Raw genomic sequence first — 14859 nt, 5'->3', positions numbered from 1 at the left:
TATCTACCTCGTCTGTTGCCCACAAGCAGCTTAAAAGTTTCCAAAGAAAAAGAGAGAGGTTTAATAGGGAACAAGGGAAGGAGCAATTGAGAGGTGCAGGCACTTTGAATGTCTGTGGAGTAAACGGGTTGACAAGGGTGCAGGGATAGTTGGCAGTCTGAAAGATGGAAGCTGGTTCAAAGGGAGAGGTTGCGTGAATGAGCATTTCGAGGGGCGATAGAGGTAAGTGATGGGGAAGGAGAGAAGACGCGGCGCGATAGGAGGTTTGCGAGGCTGTCAATTTTTTTCATTTCAGAGGACAATGGGGGTGTAAATTCATTACTGAAAACAGAAGAACAAATAATGTGATGGTGAGGGGGAATTAACATGGTTTGCTGGCATGAGAAGTGCGTGCAAGATTTAGAATATAGAGTACTAATTCGATTGGTGAAGTAAGCTGGTTTGGTTGAAACAAGTGCAGTGGTCAAGAAAAGAAGAGCATTTTTATAGGTGAGGAGAAGAGGGGGTTTCAGACTATACACCAGGTGAGGAGGTGGTGTTGCATTTCTATTTTAATGAAAGGGATCTGAGCAATGTTTCCTGTGCTGCCTGGAGGGGTAGACCTGGTAAAATTACGCAAACGAAAGTGGTGGTCAAATGAGGAACACAACTAGATTTTAGTCAGAAAAGGCCTGTTCAATAGAGGAAGCCTGGGTTGGAGTAAAAAGGAGAAAGTTTGGCACATGGAGGGATACCTGCTCAGGCGCATGAGTGGCCGCCACAGAAAACACATTCCCCTCCCACTGCTTGGTAAATGCTTGCAGTAGAAGGGTGATAGAAGATGTTACTTCATTATTTTTAAGAACCGCTAGTTACAGACACACACGCATTTTCACGTGTGCATTTTTTCATGGTGCAGCAGTCCTGATTTTCATGTCTATAACTGGCATGTCCAGGTGCCAGGGTAATTTTACTTCTTTGTCTTAAGCTTACATCCAAAAAGTCCAATGGATGTGAATTGCTAGTTCGAAAGTGTGTGTTTCTATATGCCCGAATATCCCTCTTTTTTAACTCTTTATTGTTGGTTGGAACAGCCTTTTGCAGAGCAGGGCAGTTTTACAAAAAATAATGGTACTTTATGGGTTTTTTTAACAGAAAAAACAAGGAGATATCTAAGTCCTACAGATATGTTAATGTTAATTTTAAAGGACATTTGTACCACGGACTATCACCACCGGAGTGGTACCCTGGCGCTCTGGCGGCTCTGAAAGAGGAAGGGAGGGGGGTTAGTGGGAGGGAGCTTGAAAAGTGCAAGAGAGCAGTGATGTGCTGTTGGCAGCCTCAGCCCGGTGGGTCGGTTGGCTGGGCCTGGGGTGTTTGCGGCCAGTAGTCGTTGTGTACTGTTGTGCGAGTCTATGTGTTTTTTTTGTTTTGTTGTTGGCATGTAGTGAAGTTTGTGCGGTTTGTTGTGCTGTAGGTTTGTCGTTGTGTTTGGTTTGGTGTTTGATAGATGTATGCAGATGGGGAAATTTGATAGTGCAATTGGTTAGTTGGCATGTCTATCCTGGCTTGAGGCAGAGGGCTTCTGTAATCTCCCCAGATGGGTTTCGGTAGCACCCCTACGCCTCTGTCCTGATCTGGGTCCGCCCGGCCTTCAAGGTCCCTTTCACATCTGGCCACCTCCTCCCCCAGCCTGCCTCGCAGCCCTATCTATCTTCCCTTCCAACTCATACGGCCCGTGCATCTGCCAATGTCCACAGCTCAACTATTGTGGTGATTGCCAATATCCCGACAATTCCATAATACGGTGGTGTCTGGTAGCAACTAAGGGGCGAGTGGGGTGTTGGGTGGGATTATGGTGTTTTTTTTTAATTCAGACTCCAAGGGTGTCGCCTGTGTTGCACTCTACCCAACGTCACTCGTCCGGGTGCTGTGGGAGCTTCCCAGTCGGTTCTGGGAGTTGTCCTTGTCTATTCTAGTTTGGTCATCCCTTTTCCTTTCTGTTTCAGTTTTCGTTTGTGGTGTTGAAGAGCCAGGTTTTTAGTAATTTCCTACATTTTAGGTGATCTTTGGTGTTTCTTATTTCTTTTGGGATGTTGTTCCAGGTTTTTGCAGCTAAGTGGTAGAAGGAGGTGCCTCCCAGTTTTTTCTTGAGCTATGGTTTTGGTTCCAGGCGGATTTTGTTGCTTGACCTGAGGAGTCTTGTTGGCTTGTAGATTGTTATTTTCTTTTGTAGGAATTCTGCTCCTTTTCCGCTGATTGCCCTGTGCGTTATGCACATTGTTTTGAAGGTGATGCGATGTTTTACTGGGAGCCACTGTAGTGTTTTTAGAGCAGGAGTGATGTGTTCTCTTCTTTTTAGTTTGAGGAGTAGTTTGGCTGCTGTATTTTGGATCTGTTGTAGTTTCTTCAAGAGGTATTCTGGTATTCCAAGGTAGAGGCTGTTTGCATAGTCGATTTTTGACATGATGAGGGCGACGATAGTGAGTGTTTTGTGCCTGGAGGAAAGGAAAGGTAGGATTCTTCTTGCCGTGTGGAGGACAAAACATTTCTTGACTGTGCTTCGAGGTTAGGGTGTTGTCCATCAGGACTCCCAGATTTTTTACTACCTCAGGTGGTGATGGTGCGATTCCCATTTCCATTGGCCATGGGATGGCAGTTTCTTTCTCTTGGTCTTTGGATATGATCATGATTTCTGTCTTACCTGGGTTGATTTTCAAGTTGTTTGCAGTCATCCAGTTGAAGACTTCTTTTAGGCACTCGATTAGGGTTACACCATCCGCTTGGGTGTCTTTGATTTTGTAGATGATTTGCGTATCATCTGCGTAGTTGTAGAATGCAATGTTGTATTTTTTGAAGATTCTGATAACCGGTGTCTGGTAGATGTTAAAGTACAGCGGTGATAGTGAGGATTCTTATGGCACTCCACAGTCGTTAACTCTTGGAGTGGATCTGAAGGGTTTGATGCATACGGTTCCTGTTCTGTCTGTTAGGAATTATTTAGTCCAGAGTAGTGCTGTGTGTGTTATGCCTATGTCTTCTAGTCTTTTGGTTAGGGTGTCATGACTAACTGTGTTGAAGGCTGCAGAGAGGTCGAGTAGGATAAGAACTGAGGTTGTGTTTGAATCTTTGTTAGTTTTAAGGTCATCCCAGATGGATAGTAGTGCTGTTTCTGTTCCTCTTGCAGGTCTGAAACCGACTTGAGCTTGGTCTAGCAGGTGGTGTTTTTCTACGTGTTCTTGGGTTCATTTATCTACGTAGGTTTCCAGGAGTTTTGCCATGTAGGGAATTTTTGAGATCGGCCTGTAGTTGGAGAGGTATTCTACATCGCCACTTGTGTTTTTTAGAAGTTGTTTGATATATGCTGATTTGAAGGTCCTCGGTACAGTTCCTGTTGTTAGTGATCGATTCAAAAGGTTTCTATATTATTTTGCTGGCGTTCCTTGTTGGAGGGTTGATTTGTAGATGTCCGGGGGACAGGGATCAATGGGTGATCCATCTTTCTTTCTGTGTTTTACCAGCATTGCGAATGCCTCTGCTGATATTTCAGGAAAGTTTTTGAGTTTGTGCTGAGGTTCTGTGATAGGATCGCTCGGTAGTATGTTATGGTCGGTTGGTATGTTTTCTATGGTTTGTTGGATGTCATTGATTTTTCTCTTGAAGTTGTCTGCCAGGTCGTTGCATAGTTTCTCTGAGGGGGTTGGGGTGTTGTCACAGCCTGGTGGGTTTCTCATCTCTTTAATTATGTTAAACATGTCTTTTTGTGTTTTGATGGCATTGGTGATTCTGTCATCATAATGCCTTCTCTTTGCCTTTTGAATTTCCTTCTTGTATGGAATAGTGTTTTTTGTCTGGGTTGTATTCTTTCCTCCATTCTAGTTCCATCTTTTTGTTTTCCTTTTTCATGGTGCTTAATAGTGGGGTGAACCATTTACCATTGCTCTTTTTTTGATGGGGTGAAAGGTTTTTCTGGGGCGATCTTGTCGATTGTGTCTGCAATCCATTTGTGTAGTAGCTCTGCTTTCCCTAGGTCAGCTAGCTCTAGTTCTGTAGTTGAGGGTTTAGTTAACTCCAGTTGTTTGAATAGATTGCTTTTTTGACATGTTTCCAGTTTCTTTTTGTGGTGGTTGTGAATTTAGGCAGTTGGATGTAGACTTGAGTGGGCACAGTGATCACAAATGGGATGATGAGATTGTCGCTCCACAGTATTTGTATCGGCGGTGCCGTGGTGATGTGTTTTTCCCTGGTAAAAATTCTGTCGAGGGTGTGTCCTGCCGAGTGTGTTGCCCCTTTGACTAGTTGTCTTAGTTTCATGGTAGTGAGTTGTTCAATCAGTGAGTTTTGGTAGTTGGCATGACTCTCTTCAATCCAGATGTTGAAGTCCCCCAGGATGATTAGGTGTTCGTGGTTGATGGCTATGTTGGTGAGGGCTTCTATGAAGTTGTCGACGAAGGTTGCATCATATGTCAGTGGTCTGTACACCAGGATGAATCTGACGTTGGTTTTTGGGCTTGTTGTTAGGTGTATTACCATGGTTTCACAGTTGAGGATGTTGAGCGGTTCGTCTGTTTTTATTTTCAGGTGTCATTTGAATGCTATTGCGATTCCTCCTCTTTTTTTGTTTTTCCTGTTTATTTGGAGGCATTTAAAGTCGTTTCGAAGGCAGCTCTGGATTGTGGTTTTGTAGCTGTTGTCCAGCCATGTTTCTGTGATGAACAGGATGTCGATGCTGTTGTCATCGAGTAGGTTGAAGATCTCTGTTGAGTGTTTTGACATGGATCTTGCGTTTATAAGATTGCTGTGGAGTTTGGAGGTGTTGTTTGGTTTGGACTTTCTTGTTGAGGTCATCTTCTGATCGGTGTTGGGGTTTCTTTCCTGGTCGATCTCTTGTTGAGGTGTAGGTTTTGGGGTGTCAGCGTCTTCGGAAAGTTCTTCTAGGTTCTGTCTTGGGTTTTTGTTTTCATCGGGTTCATCTTCCATGAGTTGTGGTTGTCTATTGGAGGTTCTTCTTGCTTTGGTGATGTAAGGTGTTATTGCATCGGTCGCGTGTTTGTTGTTTCTTGTGTTGTTCATCCTTCTTCTGTGCGTTTGTGTTGGGTAGTTGGATGTTGCTGCTTCTAGCATTGGGTTGGTTTGCTCTGGCGAGCAGTTGTCCGCGAGGTAAGGGGTTAGGTAGAGGGATTTGTCTCTTTTCTCAGTGTTGGTTCGATTCTTGTTCTTGACTGCGGGGGTGCGTTCTGTAGTTGTGCTTTGTTGCTGTTCTGGAGAGTTTGTTCTTTTTTCTCTTTTCCTTTCCCTTGGAATGGGTCATTTGCGCAGCATTATAAGATAGAGAGTTGTTTCGTCTTTATTTGTTTGCTGTTGTCCGCTTGGTTCTGCTTTGGTCTGGTTGTCTTGTGGTGTAGTAAAGGGTGTGGAGGGCTGTCCGCTAACAGTTAGGGCTCTATCTGTAGGTGGTATTTCTGGCTGATGTAGCCGGCTCATTCAGTCGCTGTCTTGAGAGGGTTAGGGTAGGTGGTTAGGGGTTATATAGTTGGGATTTATCGGTGGGTCTCTTTAGTGTCCATCACCCTATGCGTGGTGCACTGTAGTGAACAAGCAGTGTGGGTTTTATGAAAGATATCTACTAGTTAGGGTGATTTTGAGGGAAGCTAAAGAGGTGTGAGCCCCTAATCAGGGTGTCACTCCACAGTAATCCACTGGTGGGTTCTGTCTCACTCCAGGAGTGAGTTGGTCAGCAGGATTTGGGAGACCTGTCTAGAGGTCCATCTATGAGATCTGAATATCGTATTGGGCAGCCCGTAAATAGAACTTCTGCTAAACTTGAGAGACCTCTATAGTGGGAGAGGGGCCTATCAATGCAATCTAAATATCACGGTGCAATATGGAGGCCGAACCCCTTTTAAATTTGAGAGACTTGTACAGTGGGAGAGAATTCTATCAATGCAATCTGAAAATCACACAATGCAGCCTGGTGGTAGAATCCCTATCAGATTTGAGAGACCTGTATAGTGCGAGAGATGCCTATCGATGCAATCTAAATGTCACACAATGCAGTATGGATCCAGAACCCCTATAAAATTGGAGAGACCTATATAGTGGGAGAGAGGCCTATCAATGCAATCTAAATATTCCACAGTGCAAAATGGACCCAGAACCCCTATGAAATTTAGAGAGACCTGTATAGTGGGAAAGAGGCCTATCAATGCAATATAAATATCACACAATACAATATGGACCCAGAACCCCTATAAAATTGGAGATACCTGTGCAGTGGAAGAGATGCAATCTAAATATCACACAATACAATATGGACCCAGAACCCCTATACAAATTTGAGAGCCCTGTATAGTGGGAGAGAGGCCTATCAATGCAATCCAAATGATCACACAATGCAATATGGAGACAGAACCCCTATTAAATTTGAGAGACCTGTACAGTGGGAGAGAGGCCTATCAATGCAATTTAAGTATCACAATGCAATATGGAGACAGAACCCCTATTAAATTTGAGAGACCTGTACAGTGGGAGAGAGGCCTATCAATGCAATCTGTATATCAGAATGCAATATGGACCCAGGACTCCTATACAAACTTGAGAGACCTGTATATTGGGAGAGAGGCCTATCAATGCAATCTAAATATCACAACATGCAGAACGGATCCAGAACCCCTTATGAAAATTAGAGAGACCTGTATAGTGGGAGAGGGGTCTATGAATGCAGTCTACCTGTCACACAATGCAATATGGAGACAAAACCCCTATAGAATTTGTGAGACCTGTACAGTGGGAGAGAGGCCTATCAATGCAATCTGTATATCACAATGCAATATGGACCCAGAACTCCTATAAAAATTTGAGAGACCTGTATAGTGGGAGAGAGGCCTATCAATGCAATCTAAATACCATACAGTGCAACATGGACCCAGAAACCCTATACATTGGAGAGACCTGTATAGTGGTAGAGGTACCTATCAATGCAATCTGAACATCACACAATGCAGCCCAGAAATAGAACCCCTATCAAACTTGAGAGACCTGTATAGTGGGAGAGAGGCCTATCAATGCAATCTAGATTTCACACAATGCATTATGGACCCAGTACCCCTATAAAATTGGAGATACCTGTGCAGTGGGAGAGAGGCCTATCAATGCAATCTAAATATCACACAATACAATATGGACCCAGAACCCCTATACAATTGGAGATACCTGTGCAGTGGAAGAGAGGCCTATCAATGCAATCTAAATATCACACAATACAATATGGACCCAGAACCCCTATATACATTTGAGAGCCCTGTATAGTGGGAGAGAGGCCTATCAATGCAATCCAAATGATCATACAATGCAATATGGAGACAGAACCCCTATTAAATTTGAGAGACCTGTACAGTGGGAGAGAGGCCTATCAATGCAATTTAAGTATCACAATGCAATATGGAGACAGAACCCCTATTAAATTTGAGAGACCTGTACAGTGGGAGAGAGGCCTATCAATGCAATCTGTATATCACAATGCAATATGGACCCAGAACTCCTATAAAAATTTGAGAGACCTGTATAGTGGGAGAGAGGCCTATCAATGCAATCTAAATATCACAACATGCAGAACGGATCCAGAACCCCTTATGGAAATTAGAGAGACCTGTATAGTGGGAGAGGGGTCTATAAATGCAGTCTAACTGTCACACAATGCAATATGGAGACAGAACCCCTATAGAATTTGTGAGAACTGTACAGTGGGAGAGAGGCCTATCAATGCAATTTAAGTATCACAATGCAATATGGACCCAGAACTCCTATAAAAATTTGAGAGACCTGTATAGTGGGAGAGAGGCCTATCAATGCAATCTAAATATCACAACATGCAGAACGGATCCAGAACCCCTTATGAAAATTAGAGAGACCTGTATAGTGGGAGAGGGGTCTATAAATGCAGTTTAACTGTCACACAATGCAATATGGAGACAGAACCCCTATAGAATTTGTGAGACCTGTATAGTGGGGGAGAGGCCTATCAATGCAATCTAAATATCACATAATGCAGTATGGATCCAGAAGCCCTATACAATTTGAGAGACCTGTATAGTGGGAGAGAGGCCTATCAATGCAATCTAAATATCACAAAATGCAATATGGCCCAGAACCCCTCTAAAAATTAGAGAGATCTGTATGGTGGGAGAGAGGTCTATCAATGCAATCAAAATATCACACAGTGCAGTATGGACACTGACACCTCGAGAGACCTGTATAGAGGGAGAAAGGCCTAATCTCCCTGTGCAACAGTCGTTTGCTAAGTGGCTAGGATTCTGGGGTAGAGTTGTGGCTCTCCCCTAAACCAGGCCACTCCTACCTTAATGGTCCTTGTAGTTGATGGTAGACAGCTGATCACTGGCTTCCCTGGCGGACGTTGGCTGACACTTCCAGGAGCCGCCTCAGTTGGAGCCAAAGAGCTTGGGGCCCTTAGCTGATGGGCCACACGGGCAGTGACCTTCCCTGGGGGGTTTGTTTGAGACAGGGGAGGAGCCAATCACCGGAGGGGGAGAGCTAGGGAGGCGGGGATGAGGAAGCTAGCGTGGGGAAGGGGGAGTGGAGTACACAGGCTGGGGGGGCACACTGAGGGAGAAATAAAGCAAAAGGCCCAGAGGGTCTCCGAGGGGCCTGCTCTCACCTGCTTTGCACGATCTAAAGTATAAGATATTCAAGTCCTACAGTAACAGTTGTTACCATTACTCACCTTGCAGGAAACAACAAGGAAGTGCTGATCAGACATTTTGTCTATGACACGTTTTCTATGATTTCATCAGGTTCAAATGTAGTGTTCACGTCAGATACCCCTTTGATATTCCTGAAATTACTCTAGTTCAGACCATGCTCTAAACAATTTTTATGTGGGTGAGAGACTTGTCCAATCTCAGTCTAATCATTCTTTGACCTTTCTGAATAAGTTGCCATTACATTAAGCACTTTGGCGTGAAGCGCTATATAAATTCAATAAACATAAACATAAACATGAATGGACAGTGCTATCAGTGATTTAAATGTTATTTCCATTAGCATGGATGCAATGGGATACAACCAACGATAGTCACTAGTCACCAACATTGAGACAGAATGACTGTGATCTTTGGGACTCTAGTTCCAGGCTAAATCAGGCTCCAGGGGCAAATATCTGCTTAATCCAGAGCAATCCTGAAGCCTTAAAGTCCCTAAGGATATTATGTGCTGTTGTGTATCTCTTCATACTCTTCTGAACCCATCACATTTACTAAATGTTCCTTTTCTCTCCCCATAGAATGAAACACCGGGAGCAGATTCCACTTACACGGTAAGTACCTGGTAAAGGTCAGAGCTTCAAACACCTCTAAATGCAACCCTGCCCTACATATGCTTCATTCCTTAGACCACTGTAAATAAATGGATCCAAGTGGTGTGGCGAGAAGGGCAAATGGGCGATCCATCATTTTTGTAGAAGATCTGTCTCCTGGTGATATAGGAGAGGGCCTGAAAAGCCATAATTTGGAACATCAACTTCTCTTCATCTTGTAGATAAGTTGAGACACTTGTGTAAGGCTACAGCCTACCAACATATCTCATTCATATTCACACAGTTAACACATACCCGAGTGGTGTAGAGCAGCAGTGTCTCCCCCTAAAAGCAAAAGTCCTGGCTGTGTAGGGAGGGCACCCTGGCAGATTTCCTGCCCCGGCCAGTCTGCCAGGTGTGGCCCAGACAAAGGATTGAGCCAAGCAGGTCTGGGGGTTGTGTAAATCCTGGGATTTGTTTCTGGAGCAGCCCATGTGAAGTTGCTGCTGGGTGGGGCTGGTCGTGAGAAAGAAGCAGGCCCACAGCAGTGAAGTTCTGTGGTGCATCTGCTTCACAGAGACCACCACTCTGAAGCCTAGGTTGTGGCAGTGCTGTGCGCGGCACCCTTCCAACTCTGGCGTGTTGCAATGCAGAGTGACAACTGTGGGCTTAGACGGTGAAGTGAGCAGCACCCAACAAGCTCATGGGGTGCTTCTTAAGCCAAGTCAGGATCAACCAGTGACTCTTTAATGCCTATAGAGAAGGGGCAGATGCCTTCCTAGATGCAGCACTGCAGCAGTATCCTCCCGTGCAGAGTGTTCCACTGAAATGTATCAATGGCGCCACATCCCGGGTGTAAGTAAACAACACCAATCTTTTTGTATTTGGACTGTCACTCTCAATGAACACACTGCGAGGGACAGTTCAGAGAGGTGCAGCCCAGGGAAGTTTGTGCTGTATCACTTTATCATATATACACATGCACTTAATACATTATAACTCCAATTTGTTTGTGGAAGTGGGTTACATATATGCACATTAGCAAATCATTACAGTAAAAGAAAACCCAAGCCTCTTAGTGGGAACATTCTTTAACTGCTGAGTCCTAACAGAAGGGTTCTCATTATTTGCAGGTTCAAGGGCAGTTTGTCATCCTAAACACATGTTATAGTCACTGTCCACAACAAGAATGTCCTGGGTTATATGGCACATGTATAAGATTGACAGTGAGGAACGGCTAAAACAGGAATCAAGTCTAAAGCTAAGAGATGGCTGATTGAACAGGTTAGAAAAGGCTATGTTGGTAAACGTTTTTCAATGGACGGTATAAGCAGTCAATGGGCCTCATTACGATTTTGGCGGTAGCCATGCCGCTATTGGGTCCGGGTTCCCAGAATGGGGAATTACCGGGCCATTCCGAGTTCGGAGGGCCCAGTAATTCCTCCCTCCAGGAACCCGGGCCCGGACCTTCCCCATTCTCATTTCAGCCCCCATAGGGCTGAATGGGAATGGGAGAGGGAGCAAACAACGGGCCGATTACGAGCAGCCCGTTGTTTGCTCCGTCTTCCCCTCGCGGGACCCAGTAAGGACGCCTGGTTTGACCAGGCGTTACTTACCGGGTACCACGAGGGGACCTCGTAATGTGGCGGAACGGGTTTAACAGGTCCGCATCCTTTAGCGGCACCCGTTAACCCGTTCCGCCACTCTTATAATGAGGCCCAATGAGCTTGGTTATTATTTTTCTGAGTGGTTAATGGATGATGAAGCCCCTGAAGTCGGGTTTCTCATAAACTCCCTTTCAGGATCGTCTATCCAATGTAGGATTTGAGCTAAAGCAGCAAAGCCGGGAACAACAATGTCCATTGTCCCTCACTGTCTGTGAACTTAGTTCTCAACTGGAGCAGTCAATTGCTCCATCCGGTTATGGTCAGGTGCAGCAGGTAAGATTTCATCAGGTACCTGGGAGTTCTCATACAGTTGGCCAACTACAGTAGGCCAGTACAGATGAAAGATCCTCTGGGCATGCTGAGGAAGGGGTTTGAGTGATAAGCTGATGTTTGTGATTGTTTCTATCTGAACCAAGGTGTACCTCTGATGTCAGCGAGATGTAGGTAGTCTGCAGTGATGCCAAGAAGGTACGAAAGGTACAGAAAGTGTTATGTTATGTTATCTGAATTTGTACCATGCACTGCTACCAACTTGGGTTGTCTCCTAGTGCTACGCCTGGTCTGGAGGAGGGTTGCTTGATTTGGCTAGTTGGGAGTAGGGAGAAATCGCAAGATTGCTTTGCTTTATGTATTGATGGTGCAGATCAGAAATATACTGAGCTCTGCATGCATGACAGTAGTCAATGTTTTAATTGGTGTCAGTGCTTTGCTGCAATGTGTTGGGGTTCTCATCTCATTAATAGTTTGGTAGAGTTCTTTCTCTGGGAGAGTGGTCTTGCTGACATGTTCAGAGTAGGAATGTGTCTTTGCTTCAAGGATTTCCACTTAGTAGCAGCTAATGTGTCTTTGGTAAACTGCCTGTCTTCATGAGTATAATGTTCCCTCTATGTTCTTCCAATATTTTATGTCTTTTTGTAGGGTTATTAGAGGAATTATTTATTTTATTTCATTGCTTATAGCGCAAACCTAGTTCAAGGGCAGCGGAGCACTTTAGTACAGGAGGGTGCCAGCATTGGGCTTGGCATTTTATACAGTAGCACAGTACTTTTGCTGAATGGAGACAGGGATTTTAATTCATTCGGGAGCTATGGGGACTGGTGGATGGTCGGAGCATTTCGAGTCTCTGCCGGGATTGAGTTTCAGATGGTCAAGCATGGTAGAAGAAGGACTGCTTGCTAGATTTCTCTTTGCGGGCCAGCTTTGACTCCAAAATTTTCACATGGTGTGGGGTGTGAACCATCTTACTGCTGTATTTTATGTGAGATGGTTATGTGCTTTAGTGGAGTTAGGATGTTTTGTGCCTCAGTTATTAAATTCTGTAGTGTCGCTAAGGAATCTTCCTATAACAGATGTGATTCATGGGGAATTTAGCTTAATCTCTTCCATAGGATTTCCAGATTCTTCAAGGTTTAGTGTTTTCCAGCTCATCCTAGTGGTGTTATTAAGGCCTTTGGGTGTGAAGAGTTTACCCATTGGTGTGTTGATAGTAACAGGCTTCATTGGTTGGTCGTTCCATAATACCTGAATGATGGGGAGGTGGTTATCAAGGTAGAAGCTGCCCAAGTGTCCAGACTTGAGGTGCTGAAGCTGGTGGTTCCTCGAACCAAAAGTTGAAATCTCAGAGGATGGTTAGGCATTTGTTCTATCGCAATGTTAGCAATTACATCTTCAAAGTTTTCTGAAAAGGCTAGGTAAATATGTAGGAACAAGACATAGTTTTGATGATTGAGTGTGCAGTGGATCAGGAATCCTTCACAGTCTAGTAAATCAGTGTCCTGTGAAGTCTAGATTTTGAGTTGTTCCTGGTGTGCCTGTAAGGATATTTGGCGTGTTACAGCACAGAGTACAGCACTACTGCACAGGTAGCATTTTTTTTTTGATGCAGCACCACCACATGGGTGTGGTGCATTGCTATATGTGTTGCCAGAGTAACCTGGACATATAAGTAAAGACAGGCTATTCAGTCAAAAACGATTTTTACATATAAGATGCAAATCTATTTTTACAGTTAAAAGCACACATGTGCACATTCAAAATGCACACTATTTTTCACCTGAAATGCCTATGTTGCAAGAGACACATTTGAAAATTAATAACTAACCTTATTAATAACTAACCTGACTAATAAAACTTCATTTAACATAACCCACTAATAAAAATGTGTCTCCACTGCAGAATTAGGCCTACTCTGAAAGTGAACTTTTAAACACACATTCATTTTTTTTTCTCTGCTGCTCTGTCCACATAACTACAGGAAGCAAAGAGCTCGAAGGAACAGGAAATCAGTTTGTTACAATTGCCACTGTAGAAGTGAGCCATTGTGTAGTGAGGGAGGAGATGACATGATTGATTCTGATTGGAGCAGCGTCATAGCAAGTATCATGCTAAAGGCTGTGATTAGAACTTTGCTGGAGAAGCTTGAGGGGAGGGGGAGAACAATCGAGATCTTGCAGAGCTGGGAGAAGGACCTGTTTCCTGGCTGGGGCATTCCTGCTGCAAAAGCTGAGAGTTCCAGGCAATAACCCCGGTTTGAGAACGGCAGATGTTTGTTCTCACTGGGGTTGATTTTCAAGGGAGCCAAATTCAGAAAGAGAATAGCCGAAGAAAACTCATGCTGAACAGATAAGGTAATTATAGAAGCGGGTGGGAGCTATGCGAAAGTGTGCGAAACTGTTCAGTCAGTGTATTAAAGGGAGTCTCAGTCTCTTATCAGCATATTTAATGTTACCAATTGAATATATTCTCGCAGCTCTCTGTTCATTTTATCACAAATAATGTTGTACCATTTCATTTATTTCTGTAAAAAAAGTTAAACTGTGTTTAAAAGAAATTTCTATAATACAAAAACATTTGAAAACAGATAGCTAAGGTGTATTATTTCTCTCTTTCATTTTGCATGGGGAAAGGTTTAAACGTGGGGAGATTTTTAAACAGTGTAATTGTCATTTTAAAGCAGATGTGTGCATGATTCTATTCAGAATGGACAGTTGTGAGTGACTGTTTGTAGCATAGCCTGTTGGAGGTACATGAGTCAACGGGAAGAGAGACTCTCTGGACATAGTTCCCTACCGTATATAAGGTAGTGGAAATTACCACAAAAATACCACAATAGCCCATGGTGGCACACAACACTAACACTGAAAATGTGGTATCCCTAAAATGTAGGCCTGAGGTCTCTCTAGTGATCAAGAACAATCTAGATAAAAAACAAGGGATGTTGTATATTGGGGCCACAAATAAACCAACCACTATACCAACCAACCACGCAAACTACCGCGCATACCATCTAAATAGGTCTGAATTCTGAAATAATGCAATGTATTATTGTCATGTGTGACCCAATATGAATACAGAGAGTGATTATTGCTAAAGGTATTTTGGCTGTAAGAAAATACCGCAAAGCCCCAAATATCCACAAAATACCCAACAGCCCTCTAATCCTTGGCCAGTCCATTTGGCTTAGATGAGTTTAAAGTTGATGGGGTTCGGTTCATGGGCTATTAGCTTGTATTTGTTCGATAAATATGTCCATTACTTTATTGCCTTATTTTATGAATCTCTGTCCTGTGCTTAGAGATGGAGCTGCTGAGTCTCTTGTTAATTTCATTGGCTGCCTTGTATTGTTGCTGTTCAGACTGCAAACATCCTCATTCAATGTGTGTGTGCTTCGTTGGTTGTGGCGATGGGCATCTGAACCAATGCTGTTCCTTCCTTGATAAACAGCTCCAGTATTTTGCTAATTGGGTCATTCATTTCATCTGTTTCCGCATAGATTTTAGTGACTAGTGGTTTTTTGGTGATTAAAGGCATGTTTAGGATGTGTCTTCTTCTTATGCCCATGACATCCTGAACTTCCGTACTTTGATATGTGGGCTACATCTACACAACTGAAGTTCCAAGTCC

General features: G+C 43.7%; 1 protein-coding gene across 1 annotated transcript in view; it reads left to right on the top strand.

Moving 5' to 3' along the window:
• Positions 1-14859, top strand: part of LOC138521666 (carcinoembryonic antigen-related cell adhesion molecule 8-like) — a 179871-nt gene that overhangs the window by 117411 nt on the left and 47601 nt on the right. Inside the window, exon 5 of the mRNA XM_069634663.1 lies at positions 9278-9310. Within this exon, the coding sequence (XP_069490764.1) occupies positions 9278-9310 (33 nt within the window). The remainder of the gene's footprint in view (positions 1-9277; positions 9311-14859) is intronic.

Source organism: Ambystoma mexicanum, chromosome 1q, assembly GCF_040938575.1.
Source record: "Ambystoma mexicanum isolate Mex_15411 chromosome 1q, UKY_AmexF1_1, whole genome shotgun sequence".
NCBI lineage: Eukaryota > Metazoa > Chordata > Amphibia > Caudata > Ambystomatidae > Ambystoma > Ambystoma mexicanum.
The sequence above is the reverse complement of the archived record's forward strand: the minus strand, read 5'-3'. Positions and strand labels throughout refer to the sequence as shown.